The sequence below is a fragment of the Physcomitrium patens genome, chromosome 18 (assembly GCF_059467195.1).
Source record: "Physcomitrium patens ecotype Gransden chromosome 18, ASM5946719v1, whole genome shotgun sequence".
Classification (NCBI taxonomy): domain Eukaryota; kingdom Viridiplantae; phylum Streptophyta; class Bryopsida; order Funariales; family Funariaceae; genus Physcomitrium; species Physcomitrium patens.
Window position 1 is genome coordinate 10,272,431 of NC_143427.1, and position 23,312 is coordinate 10,295,742.

A 23,312-nucleotide genomic window follows, 5' to 3' on the forward strand; every position below is an offset into this window, starting at 1 on the left:
TCCTCTCACCAAACCCAGTAGCAGCTTTCTTTCTTAAGTCGGAAAGGGGTGCTGGCATAGTAAACATAAACCTTGCGAATGGACAAGACTAGAAACCTGGTCTTTCTTCTGGAATCCCATAAGTGTTACAAGGATCCAGTTTTCAACGAACCCAAATAAATTGACAGAAAACCTCGGGATCGAAACCTGGACGTCATCAAATCACCCCCGTGAGACGAGGTGGAGGAGTGTCAACTCGTCTGAAGCGCTGACACAAAGCCTTCATGCTTTCAAAGCACGGTGCTTGATGTTCTATATATGTTTATATATAGTTACTCCGTGCTGTATTCTTGTGCACTGTGGACCACCACGGTAAGTTCTAGTTATTGATTAATGCATGACTAGCCAGACTTGCAGTCCGTGTAATTTGCAGCAATACAATAAGACACCCTGGCCACTAGAAACCCCCCCGCCCGTTTAATTCAATATGGCGACAAATTGAACAGTCCCCTCGTGGCTGAGCGCATCACACCAACGAATTGGATATGCCTGAACTTCGTTACATGTGGTTGTGATGATAATATTTGCAGCACTGTATATTCCGTGCAGTAAAAATTCCACTTCTCAACAGTGTAATTGAGTGACAAGGAGAATCAAACGGGGAGAGCGTAGACACTTGGGGGAAACACATCGCCTGCTTGTGACCTCAGTGCATAAATATGCATATGTAAAGCTGAGCCAAGGAGGCTCAAAAGTAGAGGGCCCCACTTGGAAGACATAGCATAAAATTTAGTAAGATTCATGTTTTACCCGGAATAAGCCAGGATCTGAGCGGTAATCATGCGCGTTTGTCATGAGCACGTGATTGGCCAGCCAAGTTCAATCCGAGGAGCGGCATTGGGTCCGTCATTATAGGCCACTGCTACAGCCTTTTCGCGTTCATAGCCCTCCTCGCTTTTCAAAGCTGTGATGCTCATCCGCACTCCCTACATAATCTTAGCACGGTATGTATCTTCTCTGCTCCAGTAGCCCTTCCACGACACCGCCGTAGAGATTTGCCCACTCCTCTCTCTCTCTCGCTCTCCCTCTCCCATTTAAGATCTACATACTCAAGTGCAGTGTAGTTCTCGAGAATCTGACGATATGTTCAGTAGTTTCTCCAATTTTATGCTGGATGTCTAGTTCAATCCTGTAGATCAGGTTCAGGCACTGTTGCACTAGCTCTCTCCAACTTCTTGGAACAGGTGCAGATTCAATGCGGTGAAGATTTGTTCGAGCTAAATCTGGAGGTTCTGGACAGGCTGCGATCGATTGGTGCGCGGAAGGAGAGAGTAGATTCCGGCCTCGTAACAAGACTCGGCGTGGTCATCTCTCTGGAGTCTCGTCACTTGGCGTGTTGAAACTGAACTGCACAGTGGATTCGTAGGTCTTAGAGGGTCACACATCACAGGTTTGTAGCGGTAGTTGTGACCGAGTAGTAGTTCATGACTAGGTAGGGTGCGAAGGTGCGACGAAGGATTTTCATGAAGCTGGAAATAGTCTGTCTTCAGGTTTCTGATTTCAACTCCTAACAGTTGTCACTGTAGAAAGTTTTTTGCGATCGTCGCTCGTGTGTGGAGGATTGTATCGATTTCGAAGAGTCGGTGAGGATGGCAACCAAGGTGGCAAACAACTCGGTTGCCATTGCTATGGCTTTTGCAGGTCGCTCCGCGCGCGCTTGCGATGTGTGTGCCACCAAGGGTGCTCACTGGTTCTGCGCAGCTGACGACGCCTACTTGTGCACCGCCTGCGACACCCAGGTTCATTCTGCGAATGCACTCTCTCTCCGTCACGAAAGGGTCCGTCTCTCACCGAATGGAACCCCCTTGAAATCCAAAGCATCTAAGGAGGAGGAAAGATGTGGTGACCATCACCACAAGTCGAAGAAGCAACATCCATCTCCGGCGCAGGTTCTGCCTTCGCGAAAACGGCCAAGAACAAGCAGGCCTTACTCCCAGCACTTGAAGAGGCTGACCCAGATATCATCTCAAATGGTCCACAAGGTTGTCAAGTCCGAGGATAATTCATTTGCGGCAAAAGCCGAGTTGGAGTCGTTCGATTTCCTCGAGACAGATGAATTCCTTAACGACGGAAATCAGGAGGTTCCGTCACTGTCCCCAGCGGCAGAGCAAGAGTCATCTCCTTGCTCCTCTGACTTCGAAACTTTGTCGTTTGACTATGAATTCCAAGCCGGAGATCACTCGGCTTCAGCAGACTCATTTTCTGGCTTTTTCAAGGGAAAGGCAGCGCAGACTCACAACGTTCTTGACGATGGGGACCAATTTCTTGTCCCCGATACATTCAACTTCACTCTCGATGCCGAAATGCCGGACTCTACCGCAGCGGTCCCTGCCGACAGCAACATTGATCTTGCAGGAGACGCATTCTTTTTCCCGGGTGACATTCCTGGACTGGACGGATTTGAGAGCTTCGTGCCCGACATGAACATCAGTGACGATTTCAGTATGACTTTCAACCTTGCACTTCAAAATGGTGTGGAGGCCTTTGAGGGAGATGCGGTGGCCACCACAGGTATATTCCTCATTCAATGATCCTGTCAACATTTTATATGCCTGTCATCAGCAGCACATTTGTAAACCACGCTGACCATGTGAGTTACTCTTGTGTACAGAATGACTGATGGCATTGCTTTTGTGATCACAGGTTCAGCACTGGAGGCTTGTCAGCTTGGACCAGAGCCCGACCGGTTCATCACTGGCCCGTTTGCCAGGTTTTTCGCTCAGAAGATGAAAGCTAAGTTGTCGGAGCCGATGTGTGCGGAGAGGATCAAGAGCGAAGCGAAGGAGATGCTCAGGTGCTGCCGTGAAGGAGAAGACGAAGCCCAGAGAGTACCAACGTTGCAATTGAACTTGGCCGATGTGCTCACTGCCTGGTCTAACCGAGGAGAGCCGTGGATCGACTACAGGATGCCGCAACTAGCCCCATCCGAAGACTCCAACTCTTCTGGCAGCGACGTCGGGCTCGTTCCCGACATGGATGCTGCGACCGTCGATGACATCCTGAGTGCTGGAGACCGCGACGCCAGAGTGCTCCGCTACAAGGAGAAAAGACGAACTCGCCTCTTCTCGAAGAAGATCCGGTACGAAGTGCGCAAGCTTAATGCGGAGCGACGGCCCCGCATGAAGGGGCGATTTGTCAAGAGGACAGCCCTGTGTGCGTAACCACTCAACTTAATCTGTCGACATGAATCAGTTATCGTGTAACATCACCACTCATCTATCGCTATCCATGTTTTCTGGATCAACCAGCTGTGCTCAGGTGGAGTTGGCCCTTCTTGTAGTTAAGTTTGGTATATCAACCAACAGGTTGTCATCCGGATGTGACATCCCCTACGCTAGCAGTTGTGGGAGCAGCATCGCACAGGTTCCTGAGGTTGCTTGGATGACTTCCAAGTTGATATCCGAGATGATATCAGCCGAAATTTTGACCCCTTTTGCGGAAGGTTTTGCGAAGTTGTATTTGAAGGTGGAGGTTGCCGCGGCGTCGTGTATCATAAAGTTTTTCTTTGCTGTGTTCTGAGTGTGATAGCTTTGTCAAGATAAAAAATATCGAAGGTGAAGGTTTACAAGAAATTTTGCTGTGCCCCATGAGTAGTGTATGGGAGCAGCAGTGAACCTTTTTTGCCACCCTGCGGTGGTTCAATCTAGTAGTCAAGTCACATGCAGATTCACGTGGTACCGCACCTCACGTGGTTTTTGAAGGTGTGTCCGCATCGACCATAGCGTTCCCAATGGTTTAGTTTCAATTTTGGCTCCGAACTGGAGTTTCAATTCTGATAGGGATGAATAGAGGTGTTTGATCTTTTATCTGTGAAATCTGCTTTTGCAGTGTTGAGCATAAAGCCGATCTTCTGTCTGTTGAAAACAATTCTGATTTGTTTTGAACATGGTGATCGCTTCTGCAACATGCACTTGTCCAAATGTACACATTGTTGATAAATTGCTTGCATACGGAGTTACATTTCGACACAATAAGATGTCAGTCAGCTGCACTTGTAAATCGAACTGTATTATATCATGTACAAAATCTACTCACATCCTGTGTAAAATTTTCTCCGCTGTTAGTCCAGATATTGTACCTATTACACTCTGTTGAGAACATTCCATAAACCTCTTGTTGACAACTTACTCAATACAACTATATGTGTGGTAAAGAAAGTCCCTGGTACATCTCCCGATGATTATTCAATAGATAAGCTTACAAACTAGATCTTTCATATGTCACTGTACATATGTTTTGCATACGTCAAACACGTTCATGTGTGAATGTCTCAAACTTTCGGTCATATCGTGCTAATAGCACTGTCGACTTTGTACTTGGTAACAATCAATCAGCAATCACTTTGTCACAGTATCATCAATTTCTGACAAAATGGTACACAATGAAAATTCAGAGGTGTGGTTCATAGACAAAGCGTTTGTCTTCCACTAGATAGCACTCAGTAAATGTGCTCAGTGACCACAGATTCCTTCATGATGACTTCCAATATTTCTGATCTGGCAGAGGTTGATCTAAGACCGAAATCTCAGTATGACCTGAGTAACTGGATTCTCAAAATGCACCAATTGCAGGAAAACTTCAAACAGGTTTCATGAGAAAGGTTAAGCGCAGGATTCAGGGCCTGCATGTTTTCGGAAGATGAAGGAAAGTGTTCTAATACAAGATATGATCATATCCAGTGTTGTTCTTCGCGGCCGTCGTGCGTGCACAGCAGAAAATATAATGCTACTAAGTCTGTGAACTCTCTTTTATATCTGGATAACGTGTTCTGGATTACTTCTCCGACAGCCAGCCACGACCTTCGCAGTTCGGACAGCCGCGACCACCTGAGCATGTTGCACAGTAACTCCACTTCTTCGCCAGCCTGTCACAAAGTAGAGAGGACGGGTCAAAAATCTTCACCATCCTGAACCTAAAATGCTGGTAACAATAATGGGTTCATGGGCTCACTAGCATCCTGACGACTCAGCTCTTTGATTGAGATCAGACACTTACCCAGCAGTGTAGCGGGTGGCAGCGTCTTTAGCAGAAGCTCGTGCCTTCGCTGCAGCATCTTTAGACAGGTTCTTCATCAAGAACCCATCCCCGTTGCATTCTGGACAGATTCCTGAGCCTTTACATTCTTCACATTCCACCTGCAGATCAACAGTTCCACAAATAAGGCTGCATACCACATATGACCTGAACTGTCGGGTAGATACTGAAATCCCAACTGGGGACTCTACCATAACCAGACCTTGAATACTGATGGATCTCGCTTGTGATTGATGCAAACAGCTAAAAGCCCCTTACACTAGTAGCCACTGAGGTAGTTGATAAGGTATTACTGGCTTACCCTGGAGATTTCTGGTAGAACCGGCAACTTTTCCTTCCGTAATATAGACACTACAGCAGCCCCCACTACCACCAATGTTACAGCAGCAGATACAACAACAGGAACGGCCTTGGTAACCACCCTTGATCTCTGCTGTCCATGTTGTCTACCAGGTTCTGCAACCCTAATACTTGCTCTACATGGCAAAAAAAATAAAATAAATAACACCCTCACGGTCAACTTCAGTGAGCTCAAACTAGCTGACAACCGTACTCTTACATTTGTGTAATATAATTTGCGGACGTCACTAAGAAAGTTGATATAAAAAATACGAAAAAACTTTGAATCATTTCATGTAATAGATTACCTAGGGACAGCAAAGGGTCAAGCGTACACGAAGATCACCTTGTGTTAACTCGAAGCCTAGTGCCCTGAAAACCCAGAGACACACGAAGTCGCCAGTTAATCATACAGTGACGATAGTTTCCTAATCAGCTAACCCTATTCTTGCATTGTTTTTTAAAACCTAACAGTATGTATTAGTATTAACATCAGGCCTAGGGTTTATAATGAAGATGTCCAGCTACGGAAACAGCCACGCGGAATTTTAGCAATTGGTTTTCATTGAAATTGTTAGAATATCTGAAGTACAGTAAATGAACTCAAACCTTGAGCTTTGGGCACTTCAACGTCCGCCATAAGCTACCCGCTCCATTAAATTCGACCTGAAGCCCTGCGCTTCTCTCATTTAAGCAACGTTAAACCCCAGCTGAAAGTACACATCCACAATCTACAAAAATGATATTCTCCGCATGGTTGCGAATCACTAACCCTCTTGAGATTTGGTTCAATCCAATTACTCTTTTTAAAAATCCAATTCTGCTCGTGATGTGAGTTGAACCGCTCTGCACAGTTACTTCGACAGTGCAATTGTGTGCTCGAGAAAGGCAGATTCGAACACAGGGACTACCCCCGAAATAAGCGAAGATAATCGCAATAAACTCAAAAGCCTCGACAATCCAGCACCCGCTATACCCACAAGATTCAAGTCACGGACAGCCCTATACAAGACGCTCAAAGTAATGTACCAAACACACGACCGATTACAACAGAGGCACAAAGTGGAACACGCATGCAAAGCGCTGCAACAACGAACTCTCTTGAAATTCAGCCACAAATCCTCGTGAAGTGTGGAAGTGCAGAAACAGGGTCTTGGGAGTGTCACCTGCGCATGATGGAAGTGGCGTCAGGAGAGCAGGAGCCGCCATAGCTCTCGTCTCTCAGCAGCATGCAAGCTCCCAGCAACAGCAACGACGAAAAGCCCAGTTCCCTCTCTCGCTGTCTCGCTCCACCAACGGCAGATCACACAATTGGCCAAAGGTGACAGTTTTGGATAACAGGGCTCTATCCTTTGAACAGTGAACGGCGAAGTGTGCCAACACTGGGCATTGGGTTCCTTCACAAATCTCTCGACCAGCTACGTTTTCCTTGTAAAAATGCACCACAACCATGTCCAACCTCTTCTGCCGTTTTAGCCACGTTGTACCCATCGTTGAAGTTTGTTGATATCACTTGGATATGCGGTGGCATGTTCTGAACGATTTTCTACGCCGCCTTTGGATGGGATAGATTTTGGATATCTGAAGGTGGTGTGCAGAATCTGATCGGGTGTAGAGTTAGCAATCAGTGGTGAATGATTAGTGGTATCTTAATTAGCATGGACTGCGTAGAATCATCGGTGTTTCGTTTGCTCTAAGAAATGCATAAATGTATTTGCAACTTTTTACGTACGTAGCTTTTGTCAAAGGTGAAAATATAGTGGTTAAAATCATAGATGTTCCAATTTTTTTTCTGATTTCATTTATTATTTTGTGTCTATATATGTAGATGTGTTCTCAATTGTTATTTTGGTTAAACATTACAACTGGTAAATGAAAACGTGTTTTTCCCTTTGATGGTTCTAAGTAAGCTATTAAATGCTATTTTATTTTATTTTATTTTTATACAATATGTTAAAAAAAAAGTGTAAGGACATGTGAAAAAGAAGAGAGATAATTGTGTAAAAATAGTAAAAGATGGCATTTTTAACCATTCACCATCACATCATTGTGTAAATTCACAATCAACCTCACATTAACAAATTCTTTCAATTATTCTAGTGCAGTGTAAAGAATATTACAATAGGAGGTGGCAACCATATTGAAGAATACAATTAAAAAAATCCAAAATAATTTCTTAATCTTGGAAAAAGAAATAATATAATATTTTTGGTACAAACTATAATTGTATAGAAAGATGAGAGTAGAGAAGAGAACCTATTTCTTTCTATTCATCCACTAAATAAAAGAAGTAATTAGATAACTTGCATGACGATCTTTTTATTTTTAACATTGCACAAATATATTATATGTTATGCTTCACTTTGATACACCAAATAGCTTCACAAAGATGAACAAGCAGCATCAAACGTGCTGCTCATGGACTGAAGGACCTGCCAGACCTGCCAAATACACTTTGCGTCTGAAGAAAGAGGGAACCAATTTATACCAAGAGCATCATTGCAATGAGCAAGAATTATTTATTTCACCTCAACTCAATTAGGTATCAATAGATGAGCAAAGAGTGGCAGGATGGATTGGGGCAGGTGATGCCCATAGCAGGCATTAATGGTGATTTGACAAAAACTTTGTGGGGGTCTTTAGTTATGAATGCTACACGCAAGCAGATGGGTAAAACGTAATAGTATACATTGTGAGGATACATACAAACACATTAAGTGTGAAGAACTGCTAATTGACTACAATGGGAGAAGGTTTTAGACAGAGGCGCTCCTGCCGGATGTTGAATAAACAGTCAACAAGTCGAGACACAAAAGGTAACATCCTCTTTCAACATGTTAGACAAGGAGCTCAAATACTGATGCAGAACCCAGGGACAACCAGATCCCAACTATCACTTTATACAGACCAAGAGGGCTGAAACTGTGCCCGGATCAATACAACAAAAACAGATTGCTCTATAATACCAAGCATTCATTCTCCAACTTTTAGGCGTAACTGTGACTACCACACTCCAGTAGAAGTCTGACGCTCCATTATAATCACCACTATTGTTGTGCCCGGAACCATTTTCGACGCCAGACCTCTCTTTTCACAAGTAGTGAATCATAGATTGAAGCCAATGTGTGCACAAGTTACCAGGTGGCTACAGACAACGATGAATACAGCACATATGCAAATCAAGTTTTGCGGAGGCCATGGAAGAAGCGGCGTTTCTTGGCACGCGAGTGACGGCCTTCCTCTCTCGTCGCTACATGGTGCTCAAACCTAAGCTGCATTCTCAGAAAATTTTGAAGTTAGAAGGTGAGGATATAGATGGATTGCTATAGTATACAGATTTTCAGAAACGTGAAAATATCAATGGAGAAGATACGCTGAACCGAGCCATTAAACGAAAGTAACCCGAACCTAAAACTAAAAAGTAGATTGATGAGGACGGCATTATTGATGATCTCCACTAATCCATACCTCGTCGTTTTTTCTAATTCCAAAATCATGAAGTCGAGCATCGTCATCTAAGAGCTTCTCCTTTCCATAACTCAAGCAGAAGTGGTCCCATACATGCTTCCTGCGATACGAGCGAGTAGGAAACACTGAGCTCTTCATGCAACTGAAACCTAAGGCTTGAAACAACTCCGCAACTTCTTTTCACATCTGCTGAGAGGCTAGGTTCAAGACCAGATCTGAAGGGCAAGAATTTCTCACAACGACGCATATCGTATCAAGCAAACCCAGGTTTATTACTGACCATGAAATGTGTCTTTGGCCAAGATGCGACTGCTCCTGGAAGTCAACGTACTTCATGACTGCTTGCTTCAAATCCCTAACTTTGGCATTGTTCAGCACTGCCACCTCTGGCATCAAAGCAAGTCCAACCAGATCTTCAAACATGAGAATTTGCACATAGATTCTGACGCGAATACGATCTCGATGCGGCGTCGTCAACGGAGTAGCTACTTGTAAAACATGTTCCGCAACACTATAGAACTACGGTGATGCAAGTCTGATTACGATCATGGGCAATGAAAGACTATTTCAAAACACAATCTCAGCCACAGCAGCGCATCAGAAACTTTCACACGGATCTTCTATTCCTGAAAAATGGCGTCCCAACCTAAATTTATAATGTGGAGCTCCTAAGCCTGCAGACAGTTCTGGGAGGGATTATGACCGAGACAAAATTCGGATTCTGATCTAAGCCCTTCCGCACATTTCATTCAATTCCATATTCAATGTCAATGAGTTTGTGAAGCATGATTATGGAGAATTTCGGTGTTCTACTTGTGGGCGAATGTATCTACAGTGTATGATTTGCAAACATATGTGTCAGTTGTCTACAATCGCGAAATTGGCTTTTCGATGATGGATACGAATCTAAATTACTCCAAAGAAGAATCCAGGAACAAGGTAGAGAAGGGGATACCAAGGTGGCTGCCGTCAAGCTTGAGAATGGATAGTTTCATGGCACTCCCGAGCTCCACCCCAATCAAGGTGTCAATGTCCGCCACCGTAGCATTTTTGGGCACATCAGCCAAAATTGGATCGTCTAGCAACGTGGATACCAAAGGCTCAAACTGGCTCCTCCTGAAATAAGTCCCCAAATCGCCTCTCATAATACCCAACATCCTTCAAGTTACAAAAAGACTTCCAACAACTCTCGGCGCAGCAAAACTCAAACAAAAGGGGCGAGACCCTAAACAGTCTTCTCTAACCTCATAGTTCGATCAACTTGGAGGCAGAAATTAAATCAATTCCCCACCGGCTCTCTCTTGTCAAATTCTCACCACAAACAACAATCCAACAATCCAACAACCCATAATCCCGAAATCTAGCCCTGAACATTCCAAATCCGCCACAAGGGATGGAAGTGAAGTAAAGGAAGGCCAACGCATCGTATTCCAAGCCGTCAACTGAGAGGTTTCCCGGAGCCGGGAGCATAAACCGAAACCCAGAACCTTGAGAAGATTCAATTCTTAACGTCACTCACTGCAGGTGTAAATGATGATGAATAGGTAATCGACTACGGGATGGATGAGAGTCTTAAAATCATAGATTACTATAATCTGTAAGAATTTTGCAGGATAAATAGAGACAAAGGGCAAAACGGTTGTAGGGCCAGGTGATGGAGAACTGCCACCACGGGGTGAACGGCTACATTCAGATTGCGCAGTCACACTGCCGCGCAGGAGGAAGTGCAACATATCATGGTTACCGTTGGGTGCTGCCACAAGCAGGTTGCATCACTGAGCAGGCGACCAAGATCTTGCTGCTCTGAACACAGAGCAAGTTCACGAGACCCTGTCCGAGATTGGAAAGTTGTATTCTCACTAGAAAACCCCAAATTCTAAATCATGACACACTGAATTTTTTCACATTAAGCCCAAGCATCTCGAACCTTTTTCATATTTAGAATCTTCAACATTAAATGGCGTGAGGTGTGTTCAACCAAATACGTGTATTATCTCAAAGTTGAAATGGGTGAAGAGATACAGTGAGAGGATCCCATGAAGTTGGGACGATAGTGCGTTTCCAGTGATGCTTGACCGTTATGCCAACCTGTTGAAATAAACCGAACTTCACACGTATCTCAAAAAATGCAATGTTTTTCACCACTAAAGCAGGCAGAGAAGCAACAATTATTCTGATTTGTTTTCTTGTAGCAGCTTGTAGCTACACAATGAGTGGCTATTTGCGGTGATAGCAAGCAATTGGTTGAAGAGACGTATCATCTTAAATAGTAAAAGGGAGACTAATTGCCCAAGTCAATTTATCCTTCCTACTTGTAAAATATTACATGTGAAAACTGCCCAATTGAACAATTACATCAAGGAAACACCTAACCAATCACTATAACTGTCACTAGACTCGTGATCGAAAGAACTGCTTGAGGTTGTTGAAAACTCCTTGATCGTACGGATTCACAAACTTCTTGCTTCTATATGGTCGATCTGCACAATTCATAAGAAGTGGTCAAATGAAACACCCACTTCAGAACTAGTCATGCAATTGATAATCTGATCTTTGATAGGAATCATACATTAACTCAACCACTTCCAGAGCCGTGATTAGTACATGTATATAGTGACCAATATTTATGCACTTATGGGTCATGAGAGCGTTTGAAAAATTTCTGACCAGGACTAACGGGTAGCTCGATGTACAGGTATGGATATCTCTCCCACTTGATCTGCATAGTTTGTAGAAGCAAATTAGCACCTAAAAAAATCTTATAATATACATAATTAGAGGTGCTTAACATAAACCAACACCACACATGCCGTGATATTCTGGCTGTCATCCATATTTGGGTTACGAAACAAAGATCCGAATCTGCGCTGTTGGCCATTTCAAAAGATTCTTACCCATTCACTTGTTGTGAGATTAACTGAAGCACAGTAGACGTGAAACAACAGCAGGAGCACCTGAAGAAGTAAATGACAATGCAGATACTATCAGACTTCCAATTTCTATTACACTCATGTTTTTTGACGGTAGTAATTGAATCGATCAAAAGTACAGCAAACGTTCGAAGTAACAACTCTGGAGAAGGTGGCGAAAATCTCAGTCGTGTACCTGCCAAAAGGCTTGGAATGCAGCGAAAACAGCTGAGATGGTTACCCACGGCACTGTGCTCATCACCTGAATAGATTAAACGGAAGATCTCATTATTAATATAAAATGACTATTGATGCGTCGACAATCCCTACAAAGTCAAAATGCATCGTCCACAGACACTAAAAAACTAACGTTTCCTCCTGGACTTCTGTAATTCAAAAGACAGAAGTTTGTTACCTGACAGGAAATGAGCCATACATGCTCCAGCCCTCGAAGCCCTGTTACAAAAACTTCCCTAGTGATGAAAGTAGCTCCGCTCACAAATGACATGTTCAAATAGAAGGTACATATTTGCGTAACGAAGTAACGAACATGTGAACTGACCAGAGGCATCCTAGTGGAACTTGCCACAATTGCTATGTGTATGATTAATGCTTAAAATAAATGGAGGATTAACAAGGTCTGGAAATACACACAATCTAAGAATCAAAGGTGCACTCACCAATAGGAGTTGACGATGGCACATCTTTCGCAACGGCTAGGAGGTTAAGATACTCAAAATCTGAGTCGTAACCACGAGAGAAAGGTCATTAGACCACTACTAATCTATAGATCTGGCTATTCAACAATGCAGGTTGCAGATTAGGAATAAAAACTTGAGAAACATAGAGCTTCAGCGTGCTATGAGGTACACTCATGTCAAGCAACACTTTCAAGAACACACTTATATATGCACATATTTGTTCTGAGAAAGGTAGAGATAACCGGAGAGCACACATTTGAAGCAGCATCGGACGTACAGCACCTCCGCTACGATGAAAGCTGTGAGAGCGCCCAAAAAAAGAACATGATTCTTGCGACCTGGGAACAATCCGCCAACCATGTACGTAGTTCAGAATATGAGAAGATAACACTTTCAACATAAAAACCTTTACTTCATGAAATGTATTCGGGCGTCAGTCATAATCTACAGAATGATGCTCACTTAAATTCGCGCTTGCAATCAGATTGATTGAAATTTTGATGTCTTAAATGCTCCTACATTGCACAATTCAGTAATTTAAGTGTGTACATCCAAAAGCTTACCAACACAATTCTTTATAGCAGGGCAGTGATGATCAAAATGGTCAATCAATGCATTGCACTTCCGACAATATCTTGAACGTGCTGGCTGCTACACAAACAATAGTTGTAAGGAACATTAATCATTACACAAATACATAAGATGCTAGAACTGTTACACTTGAAAATATTCCAGATTCCGCCTCAAAAGTACCTTATGAAATCAATCAGTTTGCTATAACGTGACAAAACAATGACAATTACAAGGGCAAATGGCTTGAATTTTTGAATGATTCATAAAATTTGGGAAGCAGTGTGTCAACCGCTCAAACCCCAAATATTGATGACCAGTGCCAGTATTTATGCTGCATATAGATGGAGAGACTGCATCCACGAAAATCGGCAGCGATCTACGATATAGATGAGGTACCCCTGATAGTTTAAGTCATTGTTGGTCCAGAAGATCAGAAATTTCGACAAGCCAAGCCAATTGAAAATACCAATGGCTTGAGCGAATGTGCTTCTGGGGCGTGTACGCCACCTTCGGTCACTTCATTAGTTACTGAATTTTCCAGCGCTTGGTGAGATTCTCCAGTTTCAAGGTCCGTTGCTTTAAGCGGTTCCTGTTCGAGGACTCATGTGTTAATCGGAATATATGCATGAATATACGGGTATCCTCTTCAGCTAAAATTTTTAACCTTCCCAGTAGTAACAGGGCTCTGTTTGCTAACACATAAGGCGGTTGTAATGATATACAATACAGATTCAAGACGCGATATTAACACATAGAAAAATTACGCTCTTCTCGGAAGCCTTCTCGGAAGTATGGTTGATATACATCCAGAAAATCTTTGGGGTTACTTTAACCACTCTTGATGAAGATGTAAATTCGAGTTGCGACTCCAGAGAACGAAGAAGAAAACAATAATAATAAGTATGAAATTAATAATGAAACAAAACAGAGCCGCTTCGCAATGAAACACCTGTTGAGCCTGAAAATAACTCACCCCCTCAAGGTTGTCTTCATTCCATCCTTCTAAGGGAGGAATTTCTTCAGGTTGAGGATTAATTGTTCTGTCTTGCTCACCAATGCATGCACTTGATTCTACAGAAAATGCGACTCTACCTGGGTCGCTGTGGATGACCCTGCACTCAGTTATGAAGTCACAAAATCATCTACATAGCTAACATCTAGGCAAAACATCCTACAATAAATGCTTAGGTAGAATAAGCATGATGTCTGCCCATAATTGACCTAAATAAGATGGAGACTATTTCCTGTACCAAAATGAAATAAGTTGTTTCATTCATAGGAAGAAAAGTTTGTCGATACATTATAAAAGAGAGACTTCGATGATCTGAACTTGACTACAAATTGAGGGTTTTGAAATCTATACTTGCATGCAAGAACTGAAGCCAAACTCGATCGAAAAATGAGTAACACCGTGATAGATAGCAGTATCTGGAGGAATAACTAACCTCCAATACAAAACCAGCAAGGTGATAGCTCCAAAAGCAAATGCCACCTCCAACCCTGCATTAATGGCTGCAACAAGATGTTTTGAGTTCCAGACACTGATTGAAGACAAATAGTCAATTCTGGTACTTGCAACAGTTGCAACCAAATGATTTGACCAAACCTTCGTGCAAGTCTGGGTACATTACATAATATAAATAAACCTTCGCAAATACAGAAATAAGGAACCTTACCAGGACGAAGAACTACGATAAAGGTGACAATGTCTGTGATAACCACGGCTGTAACAAATGACGGGGCAAATACAGGATCATGCAGCTGCTTTGCGCAGCTCTTGAGAATGACGATCCAAATAGCAAGTGGCAAAACTGCGAAAAAAATCGTGAATACATTATCGAAAATATAAAAAATTCCCATCTCTAAAAAAGTAAACCAATTAATGTCCTTACATTTCCAAGTTAGCTTTCCTTAGGCAAGAGTTCAACAGCCACTGCATCAGTCGTCTCCAAAGTTCAAAAGCAGAATTCATCTTCTCCAACAATCGAAAGAGCAACCAAACGTTTTGTTGCCACAATCAGAAAACCCTAAGCTTATATTGTCTCGATTTAATTCCGGAAACAACTCCCAAATGCCATCTCCCACAAACAGTGGAGTGATTTAACAGAACCAGACCAGCTGTTAGGCATGCATAATGTCCAACTTGAATTGGACATAGTTCAAAAACGACTATAACAGGGACAGATCACTCTACACACACACACACACACAACAACAACAACAACAAAATAAAATAAAAAGAAAAAGAAAAAAAAGAAAGAAAGAAAGAAAGAAAAAGAGGATATAGTGGACTGGCATGTTTGGAAACGAGCCATACATCTCCTGCATTCTTCTAATAATAAATAATAAACAACAAAACCCACACCGGCGTAGATATTTACCGACAAACAGGAAAGCAAATTGCAGGGAATCCGTCTTCCAAGCATGAACTGCTGCCACCACAATGGAGAACATGGCTGAAGGCAGCAGCCATGGCAGTATCAAAGGCACATACTGGTAGTAGTAGTTCATCTTCCATACCGGCACTCTCGTCTCCTCAAATCGGAGCGGAATCCGAGGCACAGGTGGATTTGTGTAGACCATCACTGCTGAGTGCGTTCCGCTTCGAAGAAACACGTAATCGAAACATCAAAAGGGTAGCGCACCGGCCGAAAGGAGCCTTTGTAACGTCTGCAGTTAGACACCCATGGCCTTTCAATTCAACCCGTCAAATTGTTCTCTGAAGAAACTTCGCACAGTCCACAACAATCGCCCTCCAACTAAAACCTCTCGTAGGGGTCCACACTCGTCTGCAACAAACAAAAAGCCAATTGAGTAACGAGGAATTGCAACGATAGGCGAAAGCCATTCGCGAACAGAACCATCGGCCTTCCTTGCCATTCAAAACCATGTCCCTCCTTACGAACTTAGAAACTGGCTTTCTCGAAAAGCCCGGTACCCGGCCTTCCCACCCGGCTCTAATACCCGGAACCGCTGCTTGGGGAATACGGGTATGTGTGCAGGTGTCAATCCCATTGGGAACGTGCACGGGAGAGAATGAGAACCAGGGGGAACAGGGAACTGAACATTCTATTATATAGTAGAACATGGTGTGTAATGCGGTCATGCTTTTCTTTTCTTTTTCTTTTTTTGTATTAATTTGGGGCAATGTGGATCAGTAGTTAAAACCTTTTGGATCCTAGTAAAACCTTTGAAGCATAGATTTAGTATATTTTTGTAGTTACAATAGTTGGCTCTAATAAGACTTGCATGAGATCATGGACTATGTTTTTGAACCAAATGCAAAATCATTGAATCTTTGGAGCATTGTAATATTGACAACTCCATTCATTTTTGTGAAAGTAAATTTCACTCTTCAACCCCAATTATAAGATGGCCTCAATTAAGAATTGCTTATAATAGGTGGTGTGAAGTGGAATAAGCAATTGGTAAAAATCAGGAGGAACAACCACAATACAAGTGAGAGAAATGAAATCAAGTAATCACTATTGAGAATGTTTAGAAAGACACAAGAGTAATAGTAAGTCATACTTACACAAGAGTAGTAGTAAGTCATACACACACAAGGGTTTCTAAGGAGAGAGAGCTTCACACACACAAAAATCTATTGATCTGGTTGTATCTCGTACACAAGAAGAGAGAAGATAAGAGGATGAACAATACTTCTCCACTAGACTCTAAATACTGTAGCTACAGTAATTACTATAGTCTACAGTAAATATTATGGAGAGCGTTGGCTACATTTAATGATCTCAACACTCCTCTTCGCTCATCATAATATTTATATAATATAAAATTTATATAGATTTATGATCTATACTTTTCTGTGATCTTGTAAGATCAAGAATTGTTGCCTCATTAAAACCTTATTTAGGAAAACCTTATTTTATTTAAGGACAAAACCATAGATGAAAGAAAAAGAGTACAACATCATTTTCTTTAATTATTTAAAGAGCTCTTTAACTTTCTTATTCAAAAAAAGTAAGTCGCTGCATACTAATGCCATAAGTAAGTCGACGATGATTGCTTAATGGCAGAGCTTTGGTGAAGAGATTAGCAAGGTTATTTGTAGATTCAATTTTCTTAATTATAAGTGTTTGATCAGTAATCAAGTCATGAGTATAACTAAAATACTTTGGATCAATATGCTTTGTCCTGTCGCCTTTAATGAAACCAACTTGCATCTGTGCAATACAAGCACTATTATCTTCATGCAAGATAGTTGAAGAATCATCATATGAAAATCTACAGGTTGTTTGAATGAATTTATCAATTGATCACAACCAAATACATTCTCGAGATGCTTCATGTAAGGCAATAATTTCTGCATGGTTGGATGAAGTTGCAGTTATTGTTTGTTTCATTGATTTCCATGATATTGCAACTCCATGTCTTAAAAATACATATCTTGTTTGAGATTTAGTTGTTACAATATCAGATTTATATCTTGCATCACAATATCCAACCAATTTTGAATCTGCAGATTTTGTGTAATATAATCCCAAGTCTTCAAAACCTTTTAAATAACGTAATAAATATTTGATACCATTCCAATGTTGTAGTGTTGGACGTGCACTATGTCTTGCAAGAACATTAACAGCAAATGCAATATCTGGTCTTGTAGATGTAGCTAAATACAAAAGTGCTCCAACCGCTACGAGGTATGGATATTGGTCTCCCAATATTTCCTCCTCCTCCTCGCATGGACGGTATGGATCATGACCATCACGACCACGTCCAACCATTGGTGTGGACAATGGATAAGCATCATTCATATTAAATCTTTGCAAAATTCGTCTAATATACATTAGTTGGTAGAGAAAAATGCTACCATCTGTAAGATGCATAATCTGAAGACCAATGCAGAAAGTTGTTTTTCCTAGCATTTTCATCTAAAATTCACGTATAAGTAGGTTTGTAGTTGTAACACATGCAGATGTAATGACCACTAGGTTAAGATCATCAGCATATACAGCGATGATCACAAAACCAGTTTTATCTCATTTGATAAACAAACAAGGGATTAGTGGATCACTTATAAAATTATTTTTAATTAAATAATCTCGAAGACGTTGATACCACATTCATCCAGATTGTTTTAAACCATACAAGGCCTTACATAATTTAATACCACAATATTTTCCTGGAGCGGATTGATTTGGAGTTCCTATTTCTAAGCCAGGTGGAACTTTCATATAAATATTTGCATCAAGAGAACCATATAGATATGCAGTAACTACATCCATCACATGCATCTCAAGGGTGGCATGAACTGTCATTCCAATAATATATCGAAATGTAATTGAATCCATGACTAGATAATATGTGGATTCATAATCAATGCCAAATCGTTGAAAAAATCCTTAAGCAAGAAGACGAGCTTTATAGCGAGTTATTTGGCCTTGAGCATCTCGCTTGCATATTAATTCCATTTTATATCCCACAGGGCGAGATGTAAGAGTGTCTACAATTGGACCAAAGACTTTTCTCTTACGCAAAGAGGCATACTCTTCCTCAATAGCAGTTTTCCATTTTGACCAATCAGAGCGACGCATCCCCTCTTCGATGGTTTGAGGTTCAGGATCGTCTTCTTCACAAGAAAGGGCTTCTATAATCATATATGCAAATAATTCATCTACCGTAATAGATGGTCTGTCCCAAATATCATCTGTAGCACAATACAGAATAGATAATTCTTTATTCAACTTGTTCTTATTTCTTCCAGTTCCAAGATTATTTTTCATAAGAATTGAAGGTACATTATGCATGGATATATCATCATGAATTGGTAGTCCTGCAAGATGAGTGGCAATTTCTTGAAAAATAATACCAAGATTAGTTAATTTTATAGCTTTCTTCTTACGTGGTTGCTTATCTGGTCCACGAGTTCTTTTAGTTGTTGTTGTTATAACTTAAGGTATTGTAGTCAATGGCACTGCAATCTGAGCAGGTGCATTCTGAGCCTCATTAATAGGAACTCTTGTAATTCTAGGTGCATCATTGAAGCCATCAGGTGTTTCATCTGCGATCCGTTTTAAATGCAAAATCTTAGCAACTTCAGTTTTTGCCAAAGATGTCATAGGATCGGAATTCATTGTAAATATTTCTAGTGCTTTAAATATGAGTACTTTATTTCTTTGTTGATTGGATACTCCTCCTTGAAGAGATGGGAATATAGTTTCTTCAAAACGTCAATTTTGCAAACGTGCATGTAATAATGTGTAAGTTGATGGATCAACAATACGAATAATGCTTGGTGAATCAAAACCAACATATATGCCTTCTTGTTGATGAGCTCCACTGGTACGTCGTTGAGGTTCTGGTACAAAATCCAAGCACGGCAACCAAATACTCGTAAGTGAGATACATTTGGAACACGACCCAAAATGAGCTCATGTAGTGAAACAGTTTCAAGAGGAGAAGGGCGGAGGCATATTAATGCTGCAGCATGTAAAACTGCATGACCCTACATAGATGTAGGTAGATTTATGTGAAGGAGGAGTGGCCGCGTAATGAGTTGTATACGCTTTATAAATGACTCTGCAAGTCCATTTTGAGCATGTTCATATGGAACACAATATGTCAATTCAATTCCTGTTGCAATACAATAGTCTTCAAAAGACTTTGATGCAAATTCTTTTGCATTATCCATACACAATGTTTTTATAGGATAATTAGGAAAATATGCCCGAAAGTGAATAAGCATAGATATAAGATTGGCAAACACCATGTTTCGAGTTGATAATAATGAAACATGTGATTGTTTACCTGATGCATCAACAAAGACTAAAAAATAACAAAATGGTCCTGATGTTGGATTAATAGGACCACAAATATCACCATGCAATCTTTCAAGCATTGGTGGTAATTCTTGTAGAAGTTTCCAAATTGAAAGCCGAGTAATCATTTTACCTTGCATATAGGCACGACATAATTCCATAGAGTCTACATCTGCAGGCTTTAAATTGTGCCAAGTTATACATGGAATGATCTTTCTAAATAATGTGGATCCTGGATGTCCCAATCGTCTATGCTAGAGAGAAACACGACTCTCTGAGATAGATGATGCAAAATTAAATATAATGGGAGGCCGAATCACAATTCGGTATAAACCATTTTCTATAGCAAAAGCTTTTTCAACAACTTTATGGTTCTTCACAAGAACCAAAACTTCTTTTCTATTTAAAGTGGCGATCGAGAGGTGATAACCATTAATACGCACATCTCGGTAGCTAATCAGACTTCGAGGTGTTGAGGGTGCAAACATCGCATGTTTACATTTTATGATGCAACCCGCAGGTAATTTTACCATCGCTGTACCCTCTTGGAAACAAAACACATTTGTTCCAGCCATGGTCATCATATTTTTAGTTTGCCAAGTTGAAGATTTTTTAATAAAAAATTGTCTATCTCACAAGATAGTATGTGTTGTTGCAGAATCAATGAGTGCATCATTTGATTCATCATTAGAGGTTCTATCAGTCATATAAGCATCTAAGTCATCAACACCAATTGAATCCATGGACGCATCCATGGTATGAACTTCATGAGCCTCAGCTCGTAATTTTTTATTTTCTTGGAACATTTTAATAAAATATTCTGAAGTACGGCACACATAAGCTAAATGTCCAATCATTCCACACTTATAGCAAGAACGCATCTCTGATTTTTTTTTTCTACTATAATTAATAGTAGAATATTTATTCTTTCCATATAGATAGAAATGGTCTTGACTATGATTACCTTGATACTTATGAGCACGTTTCCTATGTTTATATAATTTCTTCTTAGACTTTAAAATATTAAATGCATGAGATTCAGGAATTATAGTTCCAATAGGACGAGCTTTCGCATTGCGCAAGAGTAGCTCATTTTGCTTCTCTGCAAGAAGTAGATAGGACATGAGATCAGAATGACTCTGAAATTTCATGTTCTTGTATTGTTGTGCAAGCACAGCAGATACAAGAGGAAATGTAGAGAGAATTTTCTCAATCATTTCTTCTTCAGAAATGCTTTGTCCACATAATCGTAATTGTGAGACAATACTATACATTTCATTATTGAAAGCATTTAAATTTGGAAAATCCAAGACACGTAAATGTGTCCAATTATGACGTGCACATGGAAGAAAAATGGTCTTTTGATGATCAAATCTAGATTTAAGATTCTTCCAAAGTTCTGCAGGGTCTTCCATTTCCAAATATTGATGTTATAATGAGGGTACAAGATGATAACGAAGGAGAAGAAGTGCTTTCCAATGAATAGCAGGAGATATAGAAATACTTGTTATAGGAGATTCTTCAAACATAATGGCATCCGAGAGTTGTTCTGCAATGAAATTTACTTTTGCCCTTTTTACCCATAATAGATAATTATTTCCATCCACAGTCAATGGTGGAAATAAAAGAGCTTGAAAATATTGGGATGCACTAGTAATAGTAGGAATCATAGTAGAAGTAGTTGAAGATGTTGAAGCACTCATTATAAATAAATCTGTAAAGAAAATACAAGATCAAGTAGAAAAGTTGAGTAAAACGTACCTTAAAATATAAAGTCAAATAAAATAATAAACTTGAACTTGAAAAAACTAAAACATATATATATATATATATATATATATATATATTATTTTTAAAGAGAGATAGTTGTAGATTAAGGCAGCAAATTAGCAATAAAATGGCAGCAGTAGGTAGCGGTAGGGCAGTAGGGTGGCAGCGGCGGGCAGCGACGGACAACAGCGGGCAATGGCGGACAACAGCGGACAACGGCGACGGCGGTGGGCGGCAGCGGCAACGGCGACAGGGTAGTAGCAGCGGATTCCGCATTTGTTCGACAACACTTTGGCGTTTGTTCGGGGCATAGCAGGGAGCAAGAAGCAAGTAGAGGGTGGAGTTGGGCTCGATCAAGTATTCAGAGCAAGCAAGGCAAAGAGTGGAACAAGTGCTCTAAGCAAGCAGCTAATGTGTGAGGGGCTAGCAAGAAGAACAAGATCATGACCCAGACACTAAGCAAGGGTAGCAACAGGTTTGAAGAGTCAAAGACTAGAGCAAAAAAAATTGTGATAGTGTGTAGAAGAGAATCGTGCTAATAACGTTGTCGGGATAGAGAGGTTTTGCCTCAAGAAAGCACTGGGCTTCTGGCTGTCACTAATTGCTCAATCAAGCTTAAAATAAGGAAACCCTAATTATATATATATAAGTTCTCCTTTTGGGATAATTACACCAAATACTTAAGTCTTAAATAACCAACAACACCCAAAATATGGTAGAAGTATTCTAAAACCTTGTATATCCTTGTGTGGAAAAATTCTTCCGAATTCAACACCTCATAACTCTTGATCCAACCGTCCAAACAAGATCAAAATTTACAAGAAGTACTAATATGTTGTTATTAATTTGTACAACAAATTTCAACCGCAAACTCGTTGCAGATCTTGAGATATCTTTAAAACCCTAACGGTCGCTTCAAACCCTAATCTTTATATAACCGCGCGCAATTTTCTTCATAACTCACAAACCATAAGTCCAAATGCCACGAAACTTGTATAAATAGCTTTTTAACACAAATTTTGACATTCACCCAAATTTTGAGCCAAATTTTCGTTCGAAAACTCAAGTTATGGCTCCTAACACTACTTTGAACAAAACCGCTCACTTACAGCCTTTGATTTGAATGCGCTGTCTTTAACTCCCTTTAACTCCTTCACATAAATTCTAAATGCAAAATTTCCTTCGCAAAAGATGTATGTCTTGAAGTCGCACTTCCAGCCGCACCTTCCGATCTCCAAAAGCTTCCATAAGACTCCTCTTAAACTCAAAAGAGTAACAGTAGGTTTCAAATTGACACCTTAACTTCAAACGGCTATAACTTATTCACCCTAACTCCAAACCCTATAAAATTTTCACAAAAATTATAGCCAAAACCCTAAAATTTACAACACTTGCCTTTGATTTCTTAATGGCCTCTTTGAAGTCGCCGAAAACCCTTATCAAGGTCGCGGGCAGCCTCCTAAAAGCCCATTGGGCATGGATTCCGACCAATGGGGATGAAGATCCTTATTTCTACCTTCATCCAACCATGCCTTGGTTTCATCCCTCTCAATTAACCTCCTATTAGTTTAAATCTTCATCTTTAGGCCCCTATCTCCTCTCAAGGCTTCATACTTAACATTAAGGTTCTATAACTTTTATATACTATAATCAAACTAAGTTAGGAAAACAAAATATATATATTTTTTATTTATTTATTT

At 40.7% G+C, this 23,312-nt stretch overlaps 4 protein-coding genes across 5 annotated transcripts; 1 reads left to right on the forward strand and 3 right to left on the reverse strand.

Moving 5' to 3' along the window:
* The first annotated feature begins 1,013 nt into the window (after positions 1–1,013).
* On the forward strand, positions 1,014–3,943 carry LOC112295302 (zinc finger protein CONSTANS-LIKE 7). The gene is made up of 2 exons (XM_024546673.3): positions 1,014–2,550; positions 2,683–3,943. The coding sequence occupies exons 1-2, from the start codon at positions 1,629–1,631 to the stop codon at positions 3,198–3,200; spliced, it is 1,440 nt and encodes a 479-aa protein (XP_024402441.1). The 5' UTR covers positions 1,014–1,628; the 3' UTR covers positions 3,201–3,943.
* A 416-nt stretch (positions 3,944–4,359) lies between these two features.
* LOC112295303 (uncharacterized) lies at positions 4,360–6,656 on the reverse strand. Its single transcript, XM_024546674.3, has 6 exons — positions 6,579–6,656; positions 6,022–6,086; positions 5,759–5,784; positions 5,375–5,549; positions 5,035–5,174; positions 4,360–4,903 (listed from the first exon to the last, which is right to left on the reverse strand). Exons 1-6 carry the CDS (start codon positions 6,619–6,621, stop codon positions 4,813–4,815), a joined length of 540 nt encoding a protein of 179 aa, XP_024402442.1. The 5' UTR covers positions 6,622–6,656; the 3' UTR covers positions 4,360–4,812.
* A 1,614-nt stretch (positions 6,657–8,270) lies between these two features.
* Positions 8,271–10,632, reverse strand: LOC112295480 (U11/U12 small nuclear ribonucleoprotein 25 kDa protein). Its single transcript, XM_024547150.3, has 4 exons — positions 9,836–10,632; positions 9,161–9,266; positions 8,881–8,980; positions 8,271–8,684 (listed from the first exon to the last, which is right to left on the reverse strand). The coding sequence occupies exons 1-4, from the start codon at positions 10,035–10,037 to the stop codon at positions 8,592–8,594; spliced, it is 501 nt and encodes a 166-aa protein (XP_024402918.1). The 5' UTR covers positions 10,038–10,632; the 3' UTR covers positions 8,271–8,591.
* Positions 10,633–11,014: 382 nt separating this feature from the next.
* On the reverse strand, positions 11,015–15,947 carry LOC112295479 (uncharacterized). Of its 2 annotated transcripts, none has more exons than XM_024547149.3 (13): positions 15,445–15,947; positions 14,740–14,874; positions 14,509–14,575; positions 14,037–14,175; positions 13,530–13,652; positions 13,054–13,138; positions 12,745–12,828; positions 12,470–12,529; positions 12,205–12,245; positions 11,986–12,051; positions 11,775–11,834; positions 11,548–11,599; positions 11,015–11,360 (listed from the first exon to the last, which is right to left on the reverse strand). In XM_024547149.3, the coding sequence occupies exons 1-13, from the start codon at positions 15,644–15,646 to the stop codon at positions 11,272–11,274; spliced, it is 1,203 nt and encodes a 400-aa protein (XP_024402917.1). In that variant the 5' UTR covers positions 15,647–15,947; the 3' UTR covers positions 11,015–11,271. The 2 variants fall into 2 exon arrangements, with proteins under 2 accessions (XP_024402917.1, XP_024402916.1); XM_024547148.3 differs by having other exon boundaries at positions 13,054–13,141.
* Positions 15,948–23,312: the final 7,365 nt, after the last annotated feature.

Coding starts and splice junctions, on each gene's coding strand:
- LOC112295479 (XM_024547148.3), bottom strand. CDS start 15,646: ATGGTCTACACAAATCCACCTGTGCCTCGGATTCCGCTCCGATTTGAG. Junction 14,875..15,444: donor ATTTGCTTTCCTGTTTGTCG/GTAAATATCTAC, acceptor TTTTTTTCGCAG/TTTTGCCACTTGCTATTTGG. Junction 12,246..12,469: donor GCCATCGTCAACTCCTATTG/GTGAGTGCACCT, acceptor TTTTTGTAACAG/GGCTTCGAGGGCTGGAGCAT.
- LOC112295302 (XM_024546673.3), top strand. CDS start 1,629: ATGGCAACCAAGGTGGCAAACAACTCGGTTGCCATTGCTATGGCTTTT. Junction 2,551..2,682: donor AGATGCGGTGGCCACCACAG/GTATATTCCTCA, acceptor TTGTGATCACAG/GTTCAGCACTGGAGGCTTGT.
- LOC112295480 (XM_024547150.3), bottom strand. CDS start 10,037: ATGTTGGGTATTATGAGAGGCGATTTGGGGACTTATTTCAGGAGGAGC. Junction 9,267..9,835: donor GCTTGACGGCAGCCACCTTG/GTATCCCCTTCT, acceptor CTTTGATGCCAG/AGGTGGCAGTGCTGAACAAT. Junction 8,981..9,160: donor GGCCAAAGACACATTTCATG/GTCAGTAATAAA, acceptor CTCGTATCGCAG/GAAGCATGTATGGGACCACT.
- LOC112295303 (XM_024546674.3), bottom strand. CDS start 6,621: ATGGCGGCTCCTGCTCTCCTGACGCCACTTCCATCATGCGCAG. Junction 5,785..6,021: donor TGAAGTGCCCAAAGCTCAAG/GTTTGAGTTCAT, acceptor CTGGGTTTTCAG/GGCACTAGGCTTCGAGTTAA. Junction 5,175..5,374: donor TTCTACCAGAAATCTCCAGG/GTAAGCCAGTAA, acceptor GTTGATCTGCAG/GTGGAATGTGAAGAATGTAA.